Here is a 25093-nt window from a genome sequence, read left to right as displayed (position 1 = left end):
GTATCCTTTAGAGTGTGAGCCCATTTTCCCTGAATTAAATTGTGTTTCTTGGATGGATTATTCATGGATAGCCCTTCGAATAAGCTTTCCATAGAGTCCAAGAACGTCGAATTCTAATACCTGAGTCATGATATATTGTCATTTCATTGTCGGTGAGTTGTGCTAAAAAATGGCCGACGGTCAGACCGACCTTGGATGGTCGGTCAAACCGCACGAAGGCCCCGAAAGCCCCCAACGGCTAGTTTTTCGACCGTTGGACCGAGGGCCGGTCTGACTGGGTTTAGTAGGGCGGTCAGACCAGCAAACACGTCCTAAAAGGTGTTTTTGCCTCCAACGGTTAGTTTTGGTGGCTAGGTGTATATATATACCCACTTCCTAGCAAAAATGATAACGTTTTGGCACTCCATTGTATTAGCTCTCACATTCTTGTGCACTTTGTTTAACTAGTGAGATATTGGAGAGTGAGTTAAACCAATCCAAGTGCATTGCTTCATTGTTAGAGCTAGTGCGGCACATGATCATCCTCGGCAAACATTCTAGACTTGTTACTCTTGTAGGTTACCACCTCCTAGACGGTTTGGAGGAGTTGCCTGGTGACACTCACAACGCACGCACACTTACCCATATGAACGCACGCACGCAAACTCTACCCCTATGAGCATCTTTGAAAACTAGCTGTTAAATCTTTGAGATGGACGAAGTTACCACAAGCGTCTCGCTGTCGACGGGTACGTCGCCAAACCACTGAAAGCACAATGCCACTACCAGAATTTTCATAATCTGCTATGTATTTTTTTCTGTAGTCCTGGGTGGTTCCTAAGTCACCTGCTCGCGTCAGCACGGCGACTGACAAACGCAGTTGTTGTTATTTAAACTGATCTTGTTGGCAACTTTTTGTGACAAGTTGACAAGCACGATCGCAGCACCTAAAGCTTTGCGGTGATCCTAGAGACGCCAACCACCCTAATCTAGCAAGCACTAGATCAAGATGGGTTTTGATAAACTAAACCGGCTAGCGGAGCCAATCTAGATGAAACCGTGGATAACTACCCGTCTCGTGGGCAAAACGGAAGGTTTTCAGGACAAACCTACAAAGAGGCGTCACACTCTCGCAGCGGCGGCGAATGATTTACAGCGCAAATCGACAAAGATAGACAAACTAAGAGAAAACAAAAAGCAATATGAAAAACGATTCGATTGATTGATTGTTGATTGATTACAATTGAACTGGCCTTGTCCCTTATATAGGGGTTGGTCTAACCCTCTACAGGCCCTCCTCCACATTCAGCTCGGGATGGAATCCAAAAGAAACCCGAAACATGCCTTCCCGAGCAAGGAAACTTCGAGATCCGACGAAACAGACACGAGCTCGGACTCTGCCGGTCAGACCGGCCACATGCCGGCGGTCTGACCGGAGTTCAGGCCGCGGTCTTACCGGCCTATAGACGGCAGTCAGACCGGCCTCCCAGAGGAAACACTGGTAGATTCGTCCAAACTTTGGTAATTTCCTTATTTTAATCCTAGGTACTAAATTTGGGTGTAAACACATGCCCCCCTGCCTTTTTGATGAACATCGTGAATCTAAAAGCATATAACATGTTTTGGTCTTAGGGCGATAATCCAATTACCGGCCATAGAATCTCCTAAGTGTCTTGCCAAACGCTCGGGAAGTATTTCTTCAAATATTTCCCATTGATTGCTCGTTGAAAATGCTCTCCTTGAAGTGTCTACAAAAAATATGTGTTCCCTCGAACAATTCTACATACTCGATAAGGACCTTCCCAACTAGGAGACCACTTACCGAACTCCCTGGATCGAGTACCCAAAGGCAAAATTGTCTTCCAAACCAAGTCTCCAACTTGAAACAACTTTGCTTTCACCCTTTTGTTGTATGCCTTGGCCACCCTCTTCTTCTCTTTCTCTATCTCTTCCAAAGCGTTCAAACGCTTGTCGATGACTTCACCAAGATTGTCTCCCATCAAGGTCTTGTAATCTTCACTTGACAAATCATCTTGTTTGATATACCGAAGAGAGCCAAGATTCACCTCAACTAACAAAACGGCTTCTTGACCATAAACCAACTCAAAAGGAGTAACTTTAGTGGCACCATGTTTAGATATCCTATGCGCCCACAATGCTTTAGAAAGAACTTCATGCCACTTCTTTGAGTGTTCCTCAATCTTCTTTTTAACTAGCTTCAACAATGTCTTATTACTCGACTCGACTTATCCATTAGCCTGAGCGTAGTAAGGACAAAAACTCAACAATTTAATACCATAAGATTCGGCAAAACTCTTCACTTCCTTAGACATAAAAGAAGCTCCTTGATCCGTAGTCAATGTTTGCGGAATACCGAATCTATGGATATTATGCTTCAAAATAAAGTCAATTACCTCCGTATGAGTCATATTTTTGAGCGGCACGGCTTCGGCCCACTTGGTGAAGTAGTCCGTTGCAACTAGCACGAACCTATGCCCCTTCGATGACGAAGGATAAATTGGACCAATGAAATCCAAAGCCCAACCTCGAAACGGCCATGGTTTGATGATAGGATTCAACACGGAGGCGGGCGCCAATTAAACATTGCTGAACTGTTAACAAGCTTCACATCCCCTATAATATTTGAAGCAATCATCAATCATCCTCGGCCAATAGAACTCCGCTCTCCTAAGCAACCAATTCATCTTATGGGCCGATTGATGAGTTCCACAAATTCCTTCATGTACCTCTCCCATAGCCACTTTAGATTGATCATCATCTATGCACGTCAACAACACTCCATCTTTATTTTGGTGATATAAATCTTCATCAAGCAATGTATATTTGAACGCTTGCCGCCGAATCTTCCAATCAACCTTAAGTGTAGGATATTTCAAATATCTAACCAAAGGAATTCTCCAATCTTCTTCTATTTCCTAGGCACAAATGTCCGAATTTATAATTAATTCGGCCTTTGAATCAATTGTAATGTGCCCCCAGCTCTCTACCCAGAATCGGTCAGACCGGCCATGCAAGGCCGGTCAGACCGCCCGGGGTGGCCGGTCAGACTGCCCCTGGTATGTGATTTTGCCAATTCTGCTCAAAGGTTTAAAATCAAGCACCGGCTCTTCTAAAATCAGAAATACTCCCCTCTTCACATTATAGCCAGATGTTTGTTGCGCTAAATCATTTGCTCTAGAATTATCAAACCTAGCAATATGTCTAATAGCAAAATTATCAAAATTGGCAATAATATCCAAGCATTGATCAAGATACCTATTTAGTGACCCGTCCAAGCATTTGTAAGCTCCGGCAACTTGTCACACCACCAATTCCGAATCACCAAACGCTTCCACGTGTGTAGCTCCAATCATCTCCATCACTTGTAAGCCGAATAATAAAGCATTGTATTCGGCTTGATTATTTGTACAATAATATTCCAAACGAACCGATGCCTCATAACACATGCCACTAGGTAAAAATAAAACTACACCTATAGCTTGACCCTCTTTGCAAGAAGAACCATCAAAGTAAATCTTCCAAGGTATAACTTCAACCAAGCAAACCTCCTCTTCGTAAGCAATGTGTCACACCCTAAAAATCCCAAAAATATAAATTGTTGTTTAATTGGAATTATTAGAAATGATTTTAAAAGTCTAGAAGATAAGATCTATTTTTTTAAATAATAAATTCCAATATAAAAGTGGGCTAGATAAAATCTTATTAAATACTTTGCTTAATTCTATAATTCCTAGATTTTTCTGGGATTTATTTGAGCTAAGGAAGTATTTTTAATAAATGGAATTGCATTTAATGAATAATTTAAATTGAAAAAGGTTTTTAAAATCCTCTTTTGGCTTTGGGCCGAAAGTCGGCCCAAAACCTTTTCTCTCTCTCTCCCTCGGCCCAGTCGGCCCAATCCGGCAGCAGCCGCCCGCGCGCGCGTCCCTCTCGCTGACAAGTGGGGCCCACCTGTCAGTCTTCGTCTTCCTCGCGCCGCTGCCGCGTCCGAACCCTAGCCGAGCCGCGCCGCCACCGCCTTTCCAATTCCGTCGTCTCTTTCCTTCTCCGGTGAAATCATTAGAGGGGAAATGATCCTCGGGATCTCCTCTACCTTTTCTCTTTTGGGAATCGTCGGCTAAAATCGTTTGGAAAGCGGTGGATTCGATCTCGAATCGGATTTCTCTTTCTCTCCGAACCCTAACCTTTCTATCGTGTCGCCGGTCGCCGTGGGCCTCCATCGCCGCCTCCTAGCCGCTATAAAAGGACCCCCAAGCCCGCCGCTACCTGCCGCCACCGTCGCCTTCGCCTCTCGTCGCCCTTAGAGCCCTAGCACCGTGTAGCCTAGCGCCGCCGTCGCCGCCGTTCGTCCAGCCGTGCGCCGCCGCTGCTCCGGTAGTCGTCGTCGCTCGGGAAGGCCGCCGTCGAGATCGCCAAGCCGTCGCCGACCTCGTCCGCCCCTCCGCCGTCGCTGTCGACCGCCGAAACACCGCCGTCATCGTCAAGCCGAAGGTCGCCGCCGCTTCTTCCTCGACGCCGTCGCCGTCCGTTGATCTTCCGCCGTTTGTTTGGTCACCGATGAGTTCGCCGCGTCTCCCTCTACATGTTGGTGTCCTCCGTTCGCGTCGTCGTGCCGTCGTTCGCCGGCGAGCTTGCGCGCCCGAGCCGTCGCCGGTGATGACATCATCGCCGACGTCATCGTTGCCGTCCGTCGTAGACCAGTCGTAGACCGTTAGATCTGGGCCGTCCGTTGTGGATAGGATCGATCTCGGCCGTTCGTTTCCGTGAGCCGCCGCCGTGCACCCGGTCCACCGCGAACCCTAGCCGCTGACGCAATAATTCCCTTTTCCTTTTCGAAAATAATTCATTATTGCGTCATAATTCAATTAAAACCCATATAAATGTTTTAATCCGATTTAATCTTTAAAAATTCATAACTAATTCATCTTAGCTCGGATTTAGTTGGTTCAAGTCTCTAAATTTTTCTAAAATTGAGATCTACATGTTAAAAATATCCACATGTACTGTTCATGCTTGTTTATATGCTGTTTGGGTGATTTTGCTCTTTTCTCTTTAGATTCCGACGTTCCCGGAGAGTCTGAGTTTGCAGGAGAAGAATTTGAAGAGTTCCAAGGCCAGCAAGGCAAGTCACACAGATCCCAAACAACCCTTTGAGCATGTTGATCCCGTTTAAAGCTATTGTTTCTATTCAACTATTGCATTTATTTTCGAATGTCATTGGGTGGAATTAACCTATTGTTTGTTATAGCCCTTTTGTTCTTGATTACTTTATTCCTTGATACCTTGAGCTTTATATATTGGTTCAGCTAGATAGTAGATATGATTGCTTAGCCATGCTTAGAAACATTAGCACACTATTGGGATAACTTATGATTCACTATTATTTAATGATGGCTTAATGATAGTTCACGATGGTCAATCGTGATTGGTTAATTAATTAAATTGCCAACTAAAACTTGATAATGGTGGGTTGTGAGCACATGGTTTTGATGGTCGTGCTCATGACAATTAAGGACCGGTTCACGAGTTTCGGTTGTGAAACATTAACCGAGCCAACCACAAGCCAGCATGGGCAACGGCTTTACCTTTTGTATAGCATGGTTCATTGCAGGGCACCAGACTGAGAAGTGGCGGAGATAAGCCCACGGGGGTCGCTGGGGAGTCCATGCCTTGTTTTATAAGGGGGTGATTATGATCCAGGAACGGTGCACTGTGGTGAGTTGTGTTGTGCGAGGGGTATTGTCACAGTTCCTTTCCAAGGTACCATGGTGGTACTGAGGCGCATGGTGACATGTTGTGGAGCTGTGTCTTGTGGGTACAGTGGTACACCTCTGGCCAGAGTAAAACTATTCGAATAGCCGTGCCCGCGGTTATGGGCGGGTCTAACAATGTCTTTTGTGATTAGTCTCACACTTCTCATCATAATAAAAGATGCTATAACTGGTAATAATTTGATAAGCTCCTGGTTTGGAATGGTTAATTCCTGGTTTGGAAATAGAACTGTGCAGCCGGGATTGGTTGTTCAGAATGGTTGGGCCTATGCAACAGGGTATGTTGTATAGCGTTGGATTAATATTGTTTAATTATTACTTAACTGTTTTATTAAATTCTGAAATGTTTATTAAATGCTGTTTATGCAAATGAAACCCTACTATGCCATCCTTTTGTTATCCTGTGCACTTGCATATTTGCTGCGTGGCTTGCTGAGTATGTCATATACTCACCTTGCAATCATTCATCAGAGGAGGAGTTCTACAGTGATGCTGATGGTGTGGAGGATTAGGTGTAGCCCTGGTCAAGCTGCCTGTGGAGTGGAGTCGTTTGCGCCGTTTATCTTATTTTCCGTTGCTTAGATCTTTATTGATTGAGAGGAACTATCTACCTTTGTAATGACATTTTATGTGCTTATTAATTAGAGTAATAATTGTACTGTATTATCAATTTGTTATTGTGTGCCTCGGCTGATTCCTGGACGAGGGTTCACACACATGTAAGCGTTTGGAATTTTGGATAGAAATTCCGGGCGTGACACAATGTCTACGTGATGGTCTACTATAAAATCAACTACAATTTGGCCTTTTATAAATTTCAATGGTTCATAAGCCAAATCATATTCAATCAAAGCATACGCCCACTTGCCAATTCTCCTACTTAGAATTGGCCTTTGCAACATGTGTTTAATAACATCGGCTTGACAAGTAACTATGCATATACTAGATAACAAATAATGCCGCAATTTGGTACAAGCATAGTATAGACATAAACAAAGTCTCGCTATGAAGACATACCTCGTTTCGGCATCCAAAAGACGGCGGCTCAAGTATGTAATGATATATTCCTTGCCATCTTCCTCTTATGCCAAAACGGCACCAATGACTTTGTCTTTGGCGGTAATATATAGCCGAAACGGCATTCCGGCTTTAGGCGCTCGCACCACGGGTGGAATATATAAATACTTCTTCAATCCCTCAAACGCCTCTTGTTGTTTTGCCCCCCAAATAAAATCGGCTTATTTTTTCTAGTGAAGAATAGGGGCAAAAGCATCAATTTTACCCGCTAGGTTAGATATAAATCTCCTCAAATAATTCACCTTACCTAGCAACTTTTGAACTTCTTTCTTGCATGTCGGCGCTTTGAAATCATGAATCTTTTCTATCTTCTTAGGATCAATCTCAACTCCTCTCTCATGCACCATGAATCCTAAGAACCTCCCCGCCGACACACCAAATGCACACTTGAGTAGGTTCATCTTCAAACCATACCGGCGTATCCTCTCAAAAGCTAACCTCAAATCGGCTATATGTCCCTCCATGCCATCCAATTTGACAACAATACCATCAATATAGATTTCTAAGATAATACCTAGCAAATCACGGAAGATCAAATTCATTGCCCTTTGATATGTTACACCGGCGTTCTTTAATCCAAAAGTCATAACCACCCACTCAAATAAACCAACGAATCCCGGGCACCTAAAAGCTGTCTTGTACATATCCTCCTCCGCCATAAAGATTTGATTGTAGCCGGCATTACCATCCAAAAAACAAATCACCTTATGACCCGAGGCATCATTAATCATCATGTCGGCTATAGGCATAGTATATTCATCTTTTGGAGTAGCTTTATTTAAATCTCTAAAGTCTATGCAAACTCTAATCTTACCACTCCCCTTCTTCTCCACCGGGACTATACTAGATACCCACTCCACATAATGACATGGCCTAATAAACCCCGCTTTAAATAACCGATCAATCTCCTCCTTGACCCGGTCATATAGCAAAGGATTGAAACGACGAGGTGGTTGTTTATAAGGCCTAAAACCCGGTTTGATTGGAAGCCAATGCTCAACAAGATCATGGCTAAGACCCGGCATCTCATGATACTCCCATGCAAAGCAATCAACATACTCCTTAAGTAGCTCGATCATTTTAACTTTATAATCGGCTCTCATGTTTTTGTTTACAAAAGTCGGCCCTGGCTTTGTTCCATCACCTATGTCTATTTCCTCCAATGGATCGGCCGATGTAAACCCTTGACCAAGCTTTTCTACTTCATAAAAATTTTCAATAGTTTCACTAATATCGTTCTTTGTAGACCGATATTCTTGCACTCTCTTTTGCAACCACTCTAAATTAGCTTCTTTAGTCATTACATAAAGTGATATGGCCTAGCCGTGCTAAGCTAGCTGGCTTTATAAAGATAGATACAAATTTGCCATTGGAAATACTAATGAAATCATAGCTAGAAAGATCCATCCCCGATAAGCATTGAATATTCCCATGACGCCACTCAAATGTTGCATCGGCCATTGCAACCTCGGCCGATGTATCCACTTGAACAATTTCAATATCATTGCCGTCCTATTAAATTAAACATTGATGCAAGGTAGAAGGCACACAACAATTAGCATGGATCCAACAACGTCCCAAAATAACATTGTAGTTATCTTGCACATCGACGATGAAGAAAACGGTTGGCAACATCTTGTTTCCCACAGTAAGCTCCACCAAAAAAAATACCTTTCGCCTCCATTGGTTTACCATTGAAGCCATTGAGAATCATGTTGGTCTTCTTTAACTCATCATCTTCACGCCCCAACTTTTTGAACAACGAGTACGGCATCAAATTCACGGCGGCACCTCCATCCACTAACATACTAGAGACCGGCTTCCCATCAATATGACCTTTGAGATATAGAGGCTTCATATGACGATTTGATTCATCGGGCTTCTCAAAAACTGCATCTTTAGGATCTAGTGAAAGTTGAGCAACTTCAGCTTCATCCATAGCACAAAACTCCATAGGCAACATACACACCATGTTGACATCCATATCATCCTTTGGAGATGAATTATCTGTTGCAACCGATTGTTCTTCCTTCCCCTTTTGCACCACAACCGATTCTTCAATCTCTATTGACTTACGCCTCCATATCTTTGTAGGTAACAGTCGTAACTCATTGGATCTTCTATCTCTCCGCTCTTCGGCCTCTATTTCCCTCCATTCTTGGGCCCGAAGACGTTGTAACCTCCTCTTTTGGGTAGCCGTTAAATATTTAGGCATCCACCTTGGTTTCGGCTCTGTTCCAGGAGGTAAATAATGTCCCCTGTTGATTTTACTTGAAGACGATGAAGCCCCCGAGCTACCCTTTGCAAATCTCCTATCAAACCAGCGTTGGAGCCCGGTCAGACCGGACGAGGACCACCGGTCAGACCGGACAGAAACCCCGGTCAGACCGACCTGCGACCAGCGGTCTGACCGGCCTGTTGGCCCAATCAGACCGGCAGTAGGGCCGTGGTCAGACCGGCCAGGATGGCTGGTCAGACCGGCCGACTGCGACGTGTTGGTTCCAGCTTCGGATTTGTTGCTTGAAGACTCCCCAACTTCATCTCCAGAGGGTATTGGCACATCATGAGACCCAACTTTGATAGTAATCACCTCTGAAGTCTTTGTCTCCACCTTAACACGATTTCCTTCCTTCCTTTCTTCATTGACTCGATTTTTAGCATAAAACCGACCATTGTTTGATGAAGACAAATGCTCACGTGCTGGCCTCCTTGGTCCTCCCCATCCTTGATTGAATTGCATTGGAGGCATATGATTGAACATTGGCGGTGTTGCCCCCCATGGCATGTAGTAAAGAAAAGGATAACCCGGCGACGGCATTGGATAAGACCCCCATGACATGGCTTGAGAACGATGATATGTTGGTGATTCCGACCGTCTTGGTGAATGACCAAATCGCACCCTAGGAGATGATCTTGGTCTTTTTCCTTTATTGCGAACTTTCTCACCAACTTGCTTCTCAAACTTATTCAAAAGCATATCAAAAGTCACCTTTGTCTTCTTAGGAGCTTTGGAACTTGAAACTTCACTCCTATTCTCCTTCCAAACACCAAACTCTGGATTCTTTGGCACCATCATCTTTGGCCTAGGCTCTCCAATGACCACTTCCTTCCCCTTAGTAGATTCGGCTTGCTCCGGCCGAATCAACACCTTCTTACCATTGAAATCAATTGCATTCATCGGGAAAGGATCATGATCAAGCTTCATCTTGGAACCGTCGATAAATTTCAATCGTCCTTCATCTATGGCCGATTGATCCTGTCGTCGAAACACATTGCAATCATTAGTAGAACGAGAATAAGAATCATGCCATTTACAATAAGCTCGACGTTTCAATTCCTCTTGAGATGGTATGACATGGCCTTTAGGTAATCTAATTTGTTTTTCTTGCAAAACATAATAAAAAATCTTATCACATTTGGACACGTCAAAACTATACTTAATCTCACTTTACCGATCTTTTCGAGGAGTCGGCATTAGATTAGAACAAACAAAAGGCTTATTTTTGTTAGTCCATGACCACTCAGCATATATATCATGATCACCATCATCATCAGAATCAATAGCCTTAGGGTAATTAATCAAATTAACATTAGGCTTTTTATCATGGGGTCTAACAAATTTCTTACTATCTTTAACCCGGCTTTCCTGAGCCAGAGCCTTTTGCATGAGTTGACTAACATCAAGAAATTGTTGGCCTTCTAATCTTTCTTTAATAGGAGCAATTAAACCATTAAAAGCAAGATCGGCCAAATCTCTTTCAGTTATATTCAAGCTAAAACACCGATTTCTAACATCCCTAAATCTCTTAAAATAATCAATGACAGGTTCATTGCATTTTTGCCTAACCGATGTTAAATCACTTAGCCTAAGTTCAGTTTCACCAGTGTAGAAATAATTATGAAATCTTTGCTCTAATTGAGGCCAAGTATGAATAGAATTTGCCGGTAAAGAAGTAAACCATATAAAAGCAGTATCGGACAAAGATAAAGAAAACAAGCACAATTTATAAGTATCAGAACTACTAGCCTCACTACACTGCGCTAAAAATTGACCTACATGCTCCCATGTGGTCCTACCATCCTCACCACTAAATTTGGTAAATTCGGGAACTCTATAACCACAAGGATATGGTATGTTGTCATAGTAATCAGGAAACGGCTTTTGGTAACCTTAGCACGATTCCTAGCTTCAATCCCGAATTTATCCCTAATAATGATACTAATCAATTCCTCCATATTCTCAGGCCTATGCTGATTTGGTGGTGGGTTTGGTGGCCTAAGAGGTTGTTGTTGCGGCACAATATGATTATATTGGCCATACTTAGTATCGGGAGGATATCCCCTAGTAGGATCATTGTAAGCATTAGGGATATGTGGGGGAACTTGGGGATTAACAGTAGATACATGGGGATCATGTACTGGAATATGCTATAAAACCCCGTTATTGGTCATGGGATCAACCCCCTGTATAGGGATTATTGCGCTGGTCTGACCGGTCCAGGACCCGGTCTGACCGGTGTCCAGAGGTGCGGTCAGACCGGTCTGAGGTCCGGTCTGACCGCCAGGAGGAAATCCGGTCTGACCGGCCATCTGACTGGTCTGACAGGAGGCAAACGCGCGGTCTGACCGGCCATCTGGCCTGGTCGGACCGGCTGAGTACGCTGCTTCTCTCTCACTGGTTGTTTGCATATTAGCCCCATCGGTTTTGCTATGTATTTGAATAATAGGGGCTTGGTTAGTATTGGTATAGGCTTTAGGTTGTAGATCGGCTATAAAAGAACCGAATCTAGTCTTCATATAATCATTAATACGCTCATCAAAACAAGATTGAATAGATGCATCAAGTTTATTATTAATAGCAACAATGTATGAATCTATTGTACTTGCCACAAGTTTTTGGATAGGAATTGATACCTCTTCAGTACTTACCTCATCAAAAGTAACTTTGGGCGACGGTCCAGGCTTGAGAACTACACCTTGACGAGTCTTGGTGCATGATCTCATCAGCATCTCCTGTGTAACCGTCTTGATTCGCTCCTCCATAATCTTGCGTGCTTCTCCATCAAGATCATCCAATGTAATTGGAATAATATTGGATGGTTCTACCTCCGGCTTGGTTTGCTTCGACATGGCGGCGTCGAAGTTGAGATGACGTTGAGCAAATTTCCCCAGTGGAGTCGCCAAAAATCGTGTTGGCAACTTTTTGTGACAAGTTGACAAGCACGATCGCAGCACCTAAAGCTTCGCGGTGATCCTAGAGTCGCCAACCACCCTAATCTAGCAAGCACTAGATCAAGATGGATTTTGATAAACTAAACTGGCTAGCGGAGCCGATCTAGATGAAACCATGGATAACTACCTGTCTCATGGGCAAAACAGAAAGTTTTCAGGACAAACCTACAAAGAGGCGTCGCACTCTCGCAACGTGTCACGCCCGGAATTTCTATCCAAAATTCCAAACGCTTACATGTGCGCGAACCCTCGTCCAGGAATCAGCCGAGGCACACAATAACAAATTGATAATAGAGTACAATTATTACTCTAATTAATAAGCGAATAAAATGTCATTACAGAGGTAGATAGTTCCTCTCAATCAATAAAGATCTAAGCAGCGGAAAATAAGATAAACGGCGCAGACGATTCCACTCCACAGGCAGCTTGACCAGGGCTACACCTAATCCTCCACACCATCAGCATCACTGTAGAACTCCTCCTCTGATGAATGATTGCAAGGTGAGTATATGACATACTCAGCAAGCCACGCAGCAAATATGCAAGTGCACAGGATAACAAAGGATGGCATAATAGGGTTTCATTTGCATAAACAGCATTTAATAAACATTTCAGAATTTAGTAAAACAGTTGAGTAATAATTAAACAATATTATTCCAACGCTATACAACATACCCTGTTGCATAGGCCCAACCATTCTGAACAACCAATCCCGGCTGCACAGTTCTATCTCCAAACCAGGAATATTCCATTCCAAACCAGGAGGTAATCAAATTATTACCAGTCATAGTATCTTTTATTATGATGAGAGGTATGAGACTAATCACGAAAGACATTGTTAAACCCGCCCATAACCGCGGGCACGGCTATTCGAATAGCTTTACTCTGACCAGAGGTATACCACTGTACCCACAAGACACAGCCCCACGACATGTCACCATGCGCCTTGATACCACCACGGTACCTCAGAAAGGAGCTGTGACAGTACCCCTCGCACAACACAATCCACCACAGCGCACCGTTCCTGGATCATAATCACCCCCTTATAAACAAGGCATGGACTCCCCAGCGACCCCCGTGGGCTTATCTCCGCCACTTCTCAGTCTGGTGCCCCGCAATGAACTATGCTATACAAAAGGTAAAGCCGTTGCCCACGCTGGCTTGTGGTTGGCACGGTTAATGTTTCACAACCGAAACTCGTGAACCGGTCCTTAATTGTCATGAGCACGACCATCAAAACCATGTGCTCACAACCCACCATTAACAGGTTTTAGTTGGCAAATTAATTAATTAACCAATCATGATTAACCATCATGAGTTATCATTAAGCCATCATTGAATAATAGTGAGTCATAAGTTATCCCAATAGTGTGCTAAAGTTTCTAAGCATGGCTAAGCAATCACATCTAATATCTAGCTGAACCAATATAAAGCTCAACTAGTCAATTTATAAGAACCCAAGGTATCAAGGAATAAAGTAATCAAGAACAAAAGGGCTATAACAAACAATAGGTTAATTCCACCCAATGACATTCGAAAATAAATGCAATAGTTGAATAGAAACAATAGCTTTAAACGGGATCAACATGCTCAAAGGGGTTGTTTGGGATCTGTGTGACTTGCCTTGCTGGCCTTGGAACTCTTCAAATTCTTCTCCTGCGAAAACGGACTCTCCGGAAACGTCGGAATCTAAACAGAAAAGAGCAAAACACCAAAACAGCACATAAACAAGCATGAACAGTACATGTGGATATTTTTAACATGTAGATCTCAATTTTGGAAAAATTTAGAGACTTGAACCAACTAAATCCGAGCTAAGATGAATTAGTTATGAATTTTTAAAGATTAAATCGGATTAAAACACTTATATGGATTTTAATTGAATTATGACGCAATAATGAATTATTTTTGAAAAGGAAAAGAGGATTTATTGCGTCAGCGGCTAGGGTTAGCGGTGGACCGGGTGCACAGCGACGGTTCACGGGAACGGACGGCCGAGATCGATCCATCCAAAACGAACGGCCGAGATCGACCGGTCCACGGCCGGACCACGGCGGACGGCATCGATGACGTCGGCGATGACGTCACCACCGGCAGCGACCGAACCGCGCGAGCTCGCCGGCGAACGACGGCGTGGCGGCGCGAACGGAGAGCACCTACGGGTAGCGGACGGCACGGCGAACTCACCGGTGACCAAAGAAACGGCGGAAGAACAACGGTCGGCGACAGCGGCGAAGAAGAAGCGGCGGCGACCTCCGGCTTGACGACGGCGACGATGTTTCGGCGGTCGACAGCGACGGCGAAGGGGCGGACGAGGACGGCGACGCGACGGCGACCACGACGGCGGCCTTCCCGAGCGACGGCGACGACTGGAGCGACGGCGGCGCACGGCTGGAGCGGCGGCGACGACGGCGGCGCGAGGACTCACGGCGCTAGGGCTCTACGAACGACGAGAGGCGAAGGCGAGGGTGGCGACGGGTAGCGGAGACACCGGGGATCCTTTTATAGGGGCAAGAACACGGCGGCGAAGGCCCACGGCGGCCGGCAACGAGAAGGAAAGTCTAGGGTTCGGAGGAGAGAGACCGATCCGATTCGAGATCGAATCCTCCGCTTTCCAAACGATTTTAGCCGAAGTTCCAAAAGGGAAAAGGTAGAGGAGATCGAGAAGATCATTTCCCCTCTATTGATTTCACCGGAAACGGAAAGGATCGGCCGGATTTGGAAAGAGACGGCGGCGCGACGCTAGGGTTTCGGGCGGCGGCGGCGCGAGGAAGACGACGACCCTGACAGGCGGGCCCCACCTGTCAGCGGGCGGACGCGCGCGAACGGCGGCTGCGGACTGGGCCGACTTGGGCCGAGGAGGAGAGAGAGAAGGTTTTGGGCCGACTTTCGGCCCAAAGCCAAAAGAGACTTTTAAAAACCTTTTTCCATTTAAATTATTCATGAAATGCAATTCCATTTATTAAAAATACTTCCTTAGCTCAAATAAATCCCAGAAAAATCTAGGAATTATAGAATTAAGCAAAGTATTTAATAAAATTTTATCTAGCCCCATTTTATATTGGAATTTATTATTTAAAATTAGATCTTCTCTTCTAGGCTTTTAAAATCAATTCTAATAATTCCAATTAAACAACAATCTATATATTTGAAATTTTTAGGGTGTGACACAACGGCGGCGGATGATTTACGACGCAAATCGATAAACTAAGAGAAAACTAAAAGCAATATGAAAAATGATTCGATTGATTGATTGTTGATTGATTACAATTGAACCGGCCTTGTCCCTTATATAGGAGTTGGTCTTACCCTCTACAGGCCCTCCTCCACATCCAACTCGGGATAGAATCCAAAGGAAACCCGAAACATGCCTTCCCGAGAAAGGAAACTTCCAGACCCGACGAAACGGACTCGGGCTCGGACTCTGCCGGTCAAACCGGCCACATGTCGGCGGTCTAACCGGAGTTCAGGCCGCGGTCTGACCGGCCTATACACGGCGGTCAGACCGGCCTCCCAGAGAAAACACCGGTAGATTCGTCCAAACTTTGGCAATTTTTCTATTTTAATTCTAGGTGCCAAATTTGGATGTAAACATATCTTCTCTAATAGTAATGATTTGCCGAACTCATGCCTCATTCCCTCAATTGGAAAAGAAAATAATGGCATTGTGGAGGACGTAGAGCTTCTGCAGGGCTCGAAGATGATGGCCTGCTTGGCTCTGAACTCTTCCGGCATACAGAAGAAACAAAGCAATCTCGTGTAAGGAATGCCATGAAAACCCTGTTGCTTGCTTGCTGCCTGTAACTTGATGGTACGACGAGTTAGGAAAACCTGAGCTTCCAGTACAGATTCTTAAATTTTCACTGCTTGGAAGCTGTAGAGAAAATTCAGCCCGAGCTGCACTAATTTTTCAGTGATCTGCCGGCAACATTGCCGATCAGCCGATGCCATCAGGGGTCACTACAACAAAAGTGATTTTACTCCATAATTTTTACAAACGGACCGTAACTAGTGGCGTCTGTAAAAATCGAATGGCATTTCCACGGACGGCTCCTTAAGATGCCCGTATGGAAAAATCGATTTTCCCATACGGGCCTCTTAAGAGGTCCGCACCTCATTTTTGCATGCGGTTCACTTAAGCGCCTGCATGGAAAAATCGATATTTCCATACGGCCGTCTTAATGAGCCGTATCCGAAAATAAAATTTGAAAAATTTAAAACTAGTGTATCTTACTCATATGAACTCCAAATTGGATGATTCTTTTTCCTAAATGTTTCTAAAATCATGCTCCATCATGTTATTGTGTTCTTACTGCTATTTCTTGTGATTTTGTTTTATCAATTAAAAATTTGAATTTCAAAACTTCAAATAATATTTTAAAGCAGTAAATGATTTCAGCTGAAAAAGTCATCAACAACAAAGTTGTATAACTCATCAAGATCAATAACTTCTATTTTGGTCATTTCTTCATCCGACAAAGTGATAGTAACATTTTCACAAAATTTACTTATCTATCTTATAGTTTATAAAACTATATAAGAGATATGTACATTTTGTAAACAATGTTACAAATCATTTTGTCGGATGAAAAAATGACCAAAATAAAAGTTATAGATCTTGATGAGTTATAGAACTTTGTTGTTGATGAATTTTTCAGTTGAAATCATTTAGTATTTCAAAATATTGTTTGAAGTTGTCATATTTTGAAATTCAAATTCAAACGGTTCAAACAAAGTCATATAGAAAAATGACCAAAACAAAAGTTGTAGATCTTGATGAGTTATACAACTTTGTTGCTGATGACTTTTCCATTTAAAATTATTTACTATCCGCAAAATTATTCAAATTTCTTATATTTTAAAATTTAAATTTTATATAGTTCAATAAAACTCAGATGGAGAAATTAAAAAAAGAAAAATGGTAGATTTCAATAAGTTCTACAACTTTGTTTTTGATAACTTTTTTACATGAATTGATTTAGTACCATAAAATTCGATTCAAACTTATCATATTTTTGCATGCGGCCCCTTAAGAGATCCGCATGCAAAAATCTACTTCTCTTAAGCGGTCCGCATGTAAAAATACCACCCTAATTTTTTTCATCTCCCTCCACTCTATTTTCCCTCCCACCACTTCAATTTTTTTCCAGCCATCTTCTCTCTTCTCTTAAGCGGCCGGGCGGCGGATGGCGACCTCAGGCATGAGCGGCGATGGCATCGGGGGGCGGCGGATCCGGCGGCACCGCCCTCGGGAGGGCCAGATCCGTCGCCATAGGGAGCGGCTACGGCAGCGGCGGGCGCGCAACGAGGGCACGGGCGGCGGCTCGGCGACCTCGGCTCGGCGGCCCGCCATCCCCTCCTCACCGCCGCCGACAATAACGACGACGAGGCGACCCTCCCCCCTCCTCAACGCCGCGGCGGCGGGGGCGGCTCGGCCACCTCGGGTGGTGCCACCGCCCCGCGCGGATCCGGTGCCGCCGACGACGGCGGGCGGCGGGGGCAACGGATCCGGTGCCGCCGACGACGGATCCGGCGCCGCCGACGACGGCGGGCGGCGGGGGCGACGGATCCGCCGCCGGCGATGACAGATCCGGCGTCGGCGACGATGACGGGCAGTGTGGGGAGAGGGGGCGGCGGGGCCGACTGAGTCGCCGTCGGCGACAACGCCGGGCGGCGGGGGCGACGGATCCTCCGCCGGCGACGGCGTGCGGCGTGAATGTGGCGCTCCGGTGGCGGGCTATGGTTTGGGGTTTTTTGGGTTTTATTTTTTTTTGTTTGCTGAATTTATTTTCGTATGCGGCTGGTATAAGCGACCGCATGCGAAAATGGTTGCGTCGGCCGCATGCAAAAAGGGTGATTTTTACAGACAATTTCGCCCATGCGGTTGCGCCAACCGCATGGAAAGATCCTTCTCAACCCCATGGAAAGACACTTTCTGTAGTAGTGGGTGCTGCTGCTAAGCGATCTAGCACGACGCTGATTTGGATTCCGATGTTCCGGGACGCCTTGGCGGGACATTGGAGTCCAAATCAATCATCCTTGACAATGCAATGCGGACAAAAACTATAGGAAAAAAACTGAAAACACATGATTGTCATGTAGTAGGTGGAAGTGGAACCATTGAACTGTCCTCGCTTTTCTTACAGATCCTGGTGCAACGCAATGTAGTAAATGAAACCATTAAATTAAACTGTCATTTCTTCTTTTTATCCTGTTGCAAAGCACAGGCATCTTTGCTAGTTAAGAAAAAAAATAAAAGCAACTTCTGATATGAATCAGAGGGAGTACCTGTTTAGAATAAAAAAAATTAAAGCAGCCCACTTTATTTGGGCCCAATTCATAGGAGAAAACAGGCTTACAACCACTATGCTTTTACTACTAGGGAAAAGTGCACCGGAGGTCCCTGAACTTGTCACCGAGATACGAAAATGTCCTTGAACCGCAATACCAGACACCCGAGGTCCCCTAACTATACAAAACCAGTCACCCGAGGTCCCTCGGTGGTTTTGACCCCGGTTTTGGTCTACGTGGCGGCTGAGTCAGCGTGGGACCCACGTGGGCCCCACATGTCAGGCAATCGACGTCAGCCTCTCTCTTTCCCCTCTCTCTCTCTCTCTGTTTCCCTTTCCTTCCTCTCGCTCTCTGCTCTCGCACTCGCAGGGACGACACCGCGGAGGCAGCCGGGAGGGAGCAGCGGGGCACGCCGTCGATGCGGCGGCGGAGGAGGAGGAGGACGCCGGCGGTGAAGGGCGGTGGCCGGCCCGGAGCTCGGCAGGGCGAGGCAGGAGAGGCGGCGCGCTGGCTCGGGCGGCGGGGTCGGCGTCGTTGGCGGCGGCGGTAGCTCGTCCACGCGTCGGCGTCGGCGGTGGTAGCAGGAGCGGCTCCGTCAGCGGCGACGACTGCAGCGCGTCTGCATCGAAGGAGCTGCGGGAGCGGATGAGGATGGCGGCGGCGACGCGGGAGAAGGCGTCCCGACGAAAAATCCCGCCATGAAACTCGCCGGCCTCCCTCGATGGCGGTGTCGAGCTTCACTCTACGTGCGACGGCACGGGAGCAAAACAGGCGGGAGAGGACATCAGGCGTCGAGCTCCACTCCACGGCCGCAGCGCCGCCTCCGTGAGCACCATCCGCGGCGGGGAGGAGTTCCAGGTTCCAGCGACGCCACCGGGGGTACCTGCGCGCCGGTAGTCGCGGGGCAGGCCGACGATGTGGAAGCGGCGAGGCGGGAGAGAAGGCGAAGGCAGCGGCGGCTGCGAAGCGAGAGAGGAGATCCAGCGCCCGGCGACGCTGCGGTGAGCGACGAGGCGGCAGCGGCGATTGCGAGGCAGGAGAGGAGATCCAGCGCTGGGTGACGCAGCGGCGGCCGACGAGGCGGCGGCGGCGGCTGCAAGGCGGGAGAGGACATCCGGCGCTCGGCAACGCAGCGGCGGGTGCGCCCTCGCCTTCCTCGAGCTCCGCCACCGAGCGCTCTTCCACGGCGCACACGCACGCCCGCGTCGTTCCCGCCTCGCTACCGCCTCTCCGGGCTCATCTTTGGCCGCCGAGGAGCTCCGCCGGGCGGCCGCCGGGGCCTCCGTCCTCGACCTCGCCCGCGCGGCAACGCCCTCCCCTTCTCCCATGTCAGCGCCGCCGCTGACGCCGACGCCCTCCCTTCTCCCCCCGTCGCGGACCCTGCCGCTACCGCCGTTGCCAGCCTTCGCCGCGGTGCCGTGGACGCGGTACCGCCGCCGCTACCGTCGCGGCGCCGCCGTGGACACGCTACCGCCGCCGCGGTGCCGTGACTGTGTGTAGAAGAGAGGAAGAGAGGAGGAAGGGGAGGCTGACGTGGATTGCCTGACATGTGGGGCCCACGTGGGTCCCATGCTGACTCAGCTGCCACATCAGTCAAAACCAGGGTTAACCGAGGGATCTAAAGCGAACGGTTCTGTTAGTTGAGAGACCTCGGGTGTCTGGTATTGCGGTTCAAAGACGTTTTCGTATCTCGCTGACAAGTTCAGGGACCTCCGGTGCACTTTTCCCTTACTACTACTCTTGTTACAGCCCAGTATGCACAGCATAGCAGGCTGGCAAGCACAATCAACAGGAAAACTGGTACAGCTACCATCTCATTATTCTACATACTTTTATCGATTTTCTCCCTTTCTTTTTCCATAACATAATTCATTCCGAACTTTGTTTCGAGATAACTACGTGCAGCCAAATATAATTTAAGCGAATATAGATTAGATTTGCTAGACCACACTACTAACAGAAACATTTTTCCATGTGATTAAAACCTATTTTTCCGTGCAGTTGGATCGTCCGTCTGCTTGAAAGGTCTGCGAAAATAGCAATTTTTCTACGCGGTGGCACCCACGCACGTGAAAATCTCGCATGTAGGTGCTTATGTCATCCACATGAAAAAAAATTCCCAAAAAAATAAAAAATCGAAAACCTAGCTCCCAAATGGCGGCGCTGGCGTGGATCTGGCCATCACCGGGCCAGCGGCAGCGGATCGGGCCGCCTCGTTGGCGGTGGCGATGGCGCTGGGCAGGGACGGGGATGGAGCGCTCCCGGCCACCTCCTCGTCGTCGGCGGCGACACTGACCAAGGTTGCCGAGCCGGCCGCCGCCCGCTCGCGCTCAGATGAGAGGAAGAGCGAGGAAAGGAGAGGAAGAGAGGAGGGAGAGGAGATAAGGATGATGCCTTGAGAAAATTTGAAGTATTGAGAGGGAAAAAGAGGAAAGGTGAGAAAAAAAAATTTTGAAGAGAGGGTATTTTCGCATGCGGACCACTTAAGAGGTCCGCATGCGAAAATGACCCCTTAAGAGGCCCACATGTGAGCCGTATGTAGAAATAGAGGTCAATTTTTATAAGCGCAACTAGTTACGGTCCGCTTGTAAATATATATGGGTTCTCGTACAGGAAACTCATTTCTGTAGTAGTACCACTAGGAAATCAGTAACATATAAGACTGACAAAATGCTACAAATTAACATGTTTGACTGTGACATCAATTACAAAAGGAAACAGCACAAATAACAAAGAGAGATTCCACATGAGATGGAAATTAAACAGAACAAGACATGGCCGGGAAAGCACAGGGCACACGTAGACGTAAGCTAGTACACCGCATTACTTGGTGTACCCACGCACCCACGATCGAGCTCGAGCCCATAACCCATACACGATACGCGCCAATGCAATGCAAGCGAGCTCGATGATCGCCGGAACGTGTGTACTAGTGCTACGCAAGTGCCGGCGCCGGCTGGTCGACTTCGCCTTCGTGGTCCGGGCGGGCGATGCCGGTGTGCGTGGAGAGCACCCAGAGCAGCGTCACGAGCTCGCTGCCCTGCACTAGCGTCGCCTCGTGCCCCTTGGCGTGCTCCTCCGCGCGCGACGGCGACACGTACACGACGAGTTCAACCCACACGTCGGCCAGCATCTCCCACACCGCGCCGTCGCCGGCTTCGTCGTTCACCAGCTGCTTTCCCAGCACGGCGCCCCTCTCGAGCACCGTCATGTCGGCATCGGCGGAGGCAAGCTTGGCCGGGAGCGCACGGATCGTCTCGTGCCGGCTCCGCTCCGACGAGAGGTAGTATCCCCGTGCGCCGCCGAGCGCCGCCTTGATGCCCTTCTTCAGGTCCTTGTAGATGCGCTCCGTGCCTTCCCGGTCGTCCGGCAGCAACTCCGGCCGGAAGGCGACGAGGTAGGCGCAGTATCTGGACAGCCTCGCCGCCGTCCTCCGGCTCCGGCTGGGACTTGTCGGAAGCTGCTGCTGCTGCTTCGTCTCCAGGAGGCTGGTGGCGATATGCCAGGTGAGGATCACCTCCGCGACGGCGCCACTCTGGCACGCCCACGCGAGCCGCGAGAACCGCCGGTGCCTACCGCCCATCGACGTCAGCAGCACGGCCCTGCCGTTGCTGAGAGGATTGCTGCGGCGGAAGCGTTCCAGGATGGCGAGCTTGGCATGCTTGGGCAGCGTGGCGGTCGGCAACCTCGGCGACAGGCATCTCATCATGCTGAGGACGGTGAACTGCTTGATGGTGATGAGGCTAGGGTAGTGGCTGATGTTCCGGCGGAGCCAGAGGATGCAGCGGACGGGCCGGGGGTTGGCGGAGAAGCTGCAGAGCAGCGAGACGATGAACCAGTTGGAGAGGAGGAAGACAATGAACTCCCACACCTCCTCGTAGATGACGACGATGAAGAGGAGGTAGCAGATGGAGAAGAACACCGGCGGAGACCTGACGACGTTTTTCCAGAGGCATTTCGTGAGCGAGAGTATGCCGGAGGAGACGGCATAGTTGTCGTTGGTCAGGCTCTTGAAGGCGTACAAGACGCTGCCATTGCCGCAGAGGACGATGGTCATGACGCAGAGGCCCAACACGACGACGGGGAAGCAGAGGTAGTTGACGACGAAGAAGTAGGGGCTCGCGAGCACCACGGGGAGGACGGAGTGGTAGTACTCGGCCAGGAAGTTCACCTCGTCGTTGAGCACCTGGAACAGCGCCACCTCCGCCGGGACGTCGCCGGCGGTGGCCTGAGCATCCTTGCACATGCCGTCCAGGATGAGCTCCCGGCACTCGTCGGTCTCCTGCTTGGTCGCCGGCGGCAGGTTCTCGAGCCGGCGGCGCAGGAGCTTGAAGAGAGCGAAGGAGAGGCAGAGCCTCTTCCCGACGGTGACGACGGCGCCGGCGAGGCCGAGGTCGAGCTCGTAGCCGTGTGGTCCGGCCTTGAGCACCATGCTCTCTTCTCCCATCACGGCGAACTTGCACCGGTCCATGCTGCTGCTGGCGTCATCCACGTCGAGGAGCAGCTTAAGCTTTGGCAGGTGCGCCATGTAGCTGGAGATGAGGCGGGCGTTCTTGCCATGGGCGTAGGAGCGCTTGACGATCTCGGTGATGGCGACGCGCTGCACCAGCTTGGCGGCGCAGAGCACCCAGAGGACGCCGAACAGGGCCTTCTGGCCGGCGGCCTTGAGGTTGAAGAAGACGAGGTTGCCCAGCCAGGCGACAGTGGTGGCGTGGCTGATGAGGCTGGAGTAGACGTGCATGCCGGTGGTAATGAGGATGGCCTCCACCTTCTTGCGGAGGAGCTCGACGAGGAGCATCCACAGGAGGATGACACGCGCCAGCGGCGAGAGGCTGTTGTCTCTGGCGGCGGAGTGGCCGCCGCCGGGCCCGGGCGGCGGCGCTTTCTTGGCCTTGGAGAATAGGTAGGACATGACCGGGAGGAAGAGGTTGAGCGCGCTGGAGAGGAAGAGGCGGACGGTGGTGTTGAGCACCGCGCTCACGTCGGAGACGCGGCTGAAGAGGTTGAGGTTGAAGAAGACGGCGGGGAGGATGAACATGGCGACGGAGGTGGCCACCACGGACGACTCGTTGCTCTTGTCGGCGTACGAGGCCGTCATGTTGTGGACGAAAGATATCATCGTTTCCGAACACGACTGCAGCAACTCCGACTCTGTCTCCCTGGTCTCCGTAACCGCCATTGATCGATCGATCTGCAAGCTACGTAAGCTTCCTAGCTAGCTATAATTAACTAGTAGAAGCTAAATGTTTGAGCCAACGGTACTTTCCTTGGCATGGAGGAGGAAGACCATATAATGAGTGAGTTGGAAACATTAAACCCTGGCTCAAGAGGGGAACTTTTATTATTATTATTTTTAAACTTTTTAAATTTTAAATGTAAACTCTTTCGAAACTTATTTTCAAAATTAAAAAACCTTTTGGCCACGCCGGTCTAGCTGAAAACTGTCACGCACGGTGTGTGCGCACGTGGCAATGTTGTTTTGTCACATTAGGCGGGTGGTGTGTCTAAAAGGTTCAGATTCTGAAAGTAAGTTTTGAAAGATTTTATTTTTAAAATTAAAAAGTTCAAAAATAAATCCAAAGCGGGTTTATGTAATTGTTTCTTACATCTGGATTTAATAATTAATAAAACTAAAACAGCTAGATAATATTGGTATCGTACATTAGCATATGACACCACAAACATAAAGACTGATCACTTCGGTACATGACATTGAGGAACAAAATACATAATAGTCCACCAAAAAAAAATGTTGTCACATTGGCAGTTCCAACCTTACTTCTATTTCTCCATATATTCATCAATTTTGTCTCGACATGGTTTTGTAGCTATATTTGACAAAACAATCGATGTTATCTATTTCCTTGAAATTTCTAATTGTTTGGACCAACGTAACAAACTAGGGCATATGCCTCGTCTAAAAATCCACTTGGGAATTCCGAAAAAGTTTAAAGCTGCAGGACTTTGTGTGTATGCTTTGGCACCAAGATCACAAGTTCGTTATGTGGCATAAGTTAATTCAGTTGGTCTTATTTGGAGGAATATGGGGGTTTAATTTGTCCCATAACATCATGTTTCATTATTTTAGTATCACGACTTTTTGGCTACTTGCATATTGTCTGACACTAGAGGCCGGACATGCAAGTCATTTAATTTCCATGTATTATCTCTAAAAAATTTAATTGACAAATGAAAACAAAACAAAACAAACTCAAAAAATAAAAATTTAAATTTGTTGAGTTTAAATTTAACTTTATTTCAAAATCCAATATTGCATACCTAACTAATTATATGTTTGGATGCTATATACCTAGAATCGAATCCTAATAAAAACATGTTTAAATTCAGTTCAAACTTGTTTTGAACTAGTTAGTAAAGTAGTTAATGTTAATACCTAAACATTTAAAAAAATTTCATACTCATTTGAATTGAGTATATAGTAAATTTGAACCATGGAGCCCGGACACCATGAAGCACCAAACAAATTTTATATATATATATATATATATATATATATATATATATATATATATATATATATATATATATATATGGTGAGACTATTTTACACCCCCCTATAGAATAACTATTCTTACCCCCTCCCGCTCAAGAGCCCAACCCACCTCCCACCCCAGTCAAAGCGTGGTAAAAGGACGGTCAAATCGTTGCCATGTCGGTCAAACCCCTGTGCTAATTTCCTCCCACATCCACCTATTTGTTGT

At 47.3% G+C, this 25093-nt stretch overlaps 1 protein-coding gene across 1 annotated transcript; it reads right to left on the bottom strand.

Moving 5' to 3' along the window:
• Positions 1 to 21306: 21306 nt before the first annotated feature.
• LOC127776236 (uncharacterized) lies at positions 21307 to 23550 on the bottom strand. The gene has a single exon (XM_052302595.1). The coding sequence runs from the start codon at positions 23548 to 23550 to the stop codon at positions 21307 to 21309; it is 2244 nt and encodes a 747-aa protein (XP_052158555.1).
• Positions 23551 to 25093: the final 1543 nt, after the last annotated feature.

The sequence above is a fragment of the Oryza glaberrima genome, chromosome 6, assembly GCF_000147395.1.
Source record: "Oryza glaberrima chromosome 6, OglaRS2, whole genome shotgun sequence".
NCBI classification, from domain to species: domain Eukaryota; kingdom Viridiplantae; phylum Streptophyta; class Magnoliopsida; order Poales; family Poaceae; genus Oryza; species Oryza glaberrima.
This window is presented reverse-complemented; position numbering and strand designations above follow the sequence as displayed.

Bases quoted from the DNA above. Each gene is read 5' to 3' on its own strand.
- LOC127776236 (XM_052302595.1), bottom strand. From the start codon at position 23,550: ATGGCGGTTACGGAGACCAGGGAGACAGAGTCGGAGTTGCTGCAGTCG.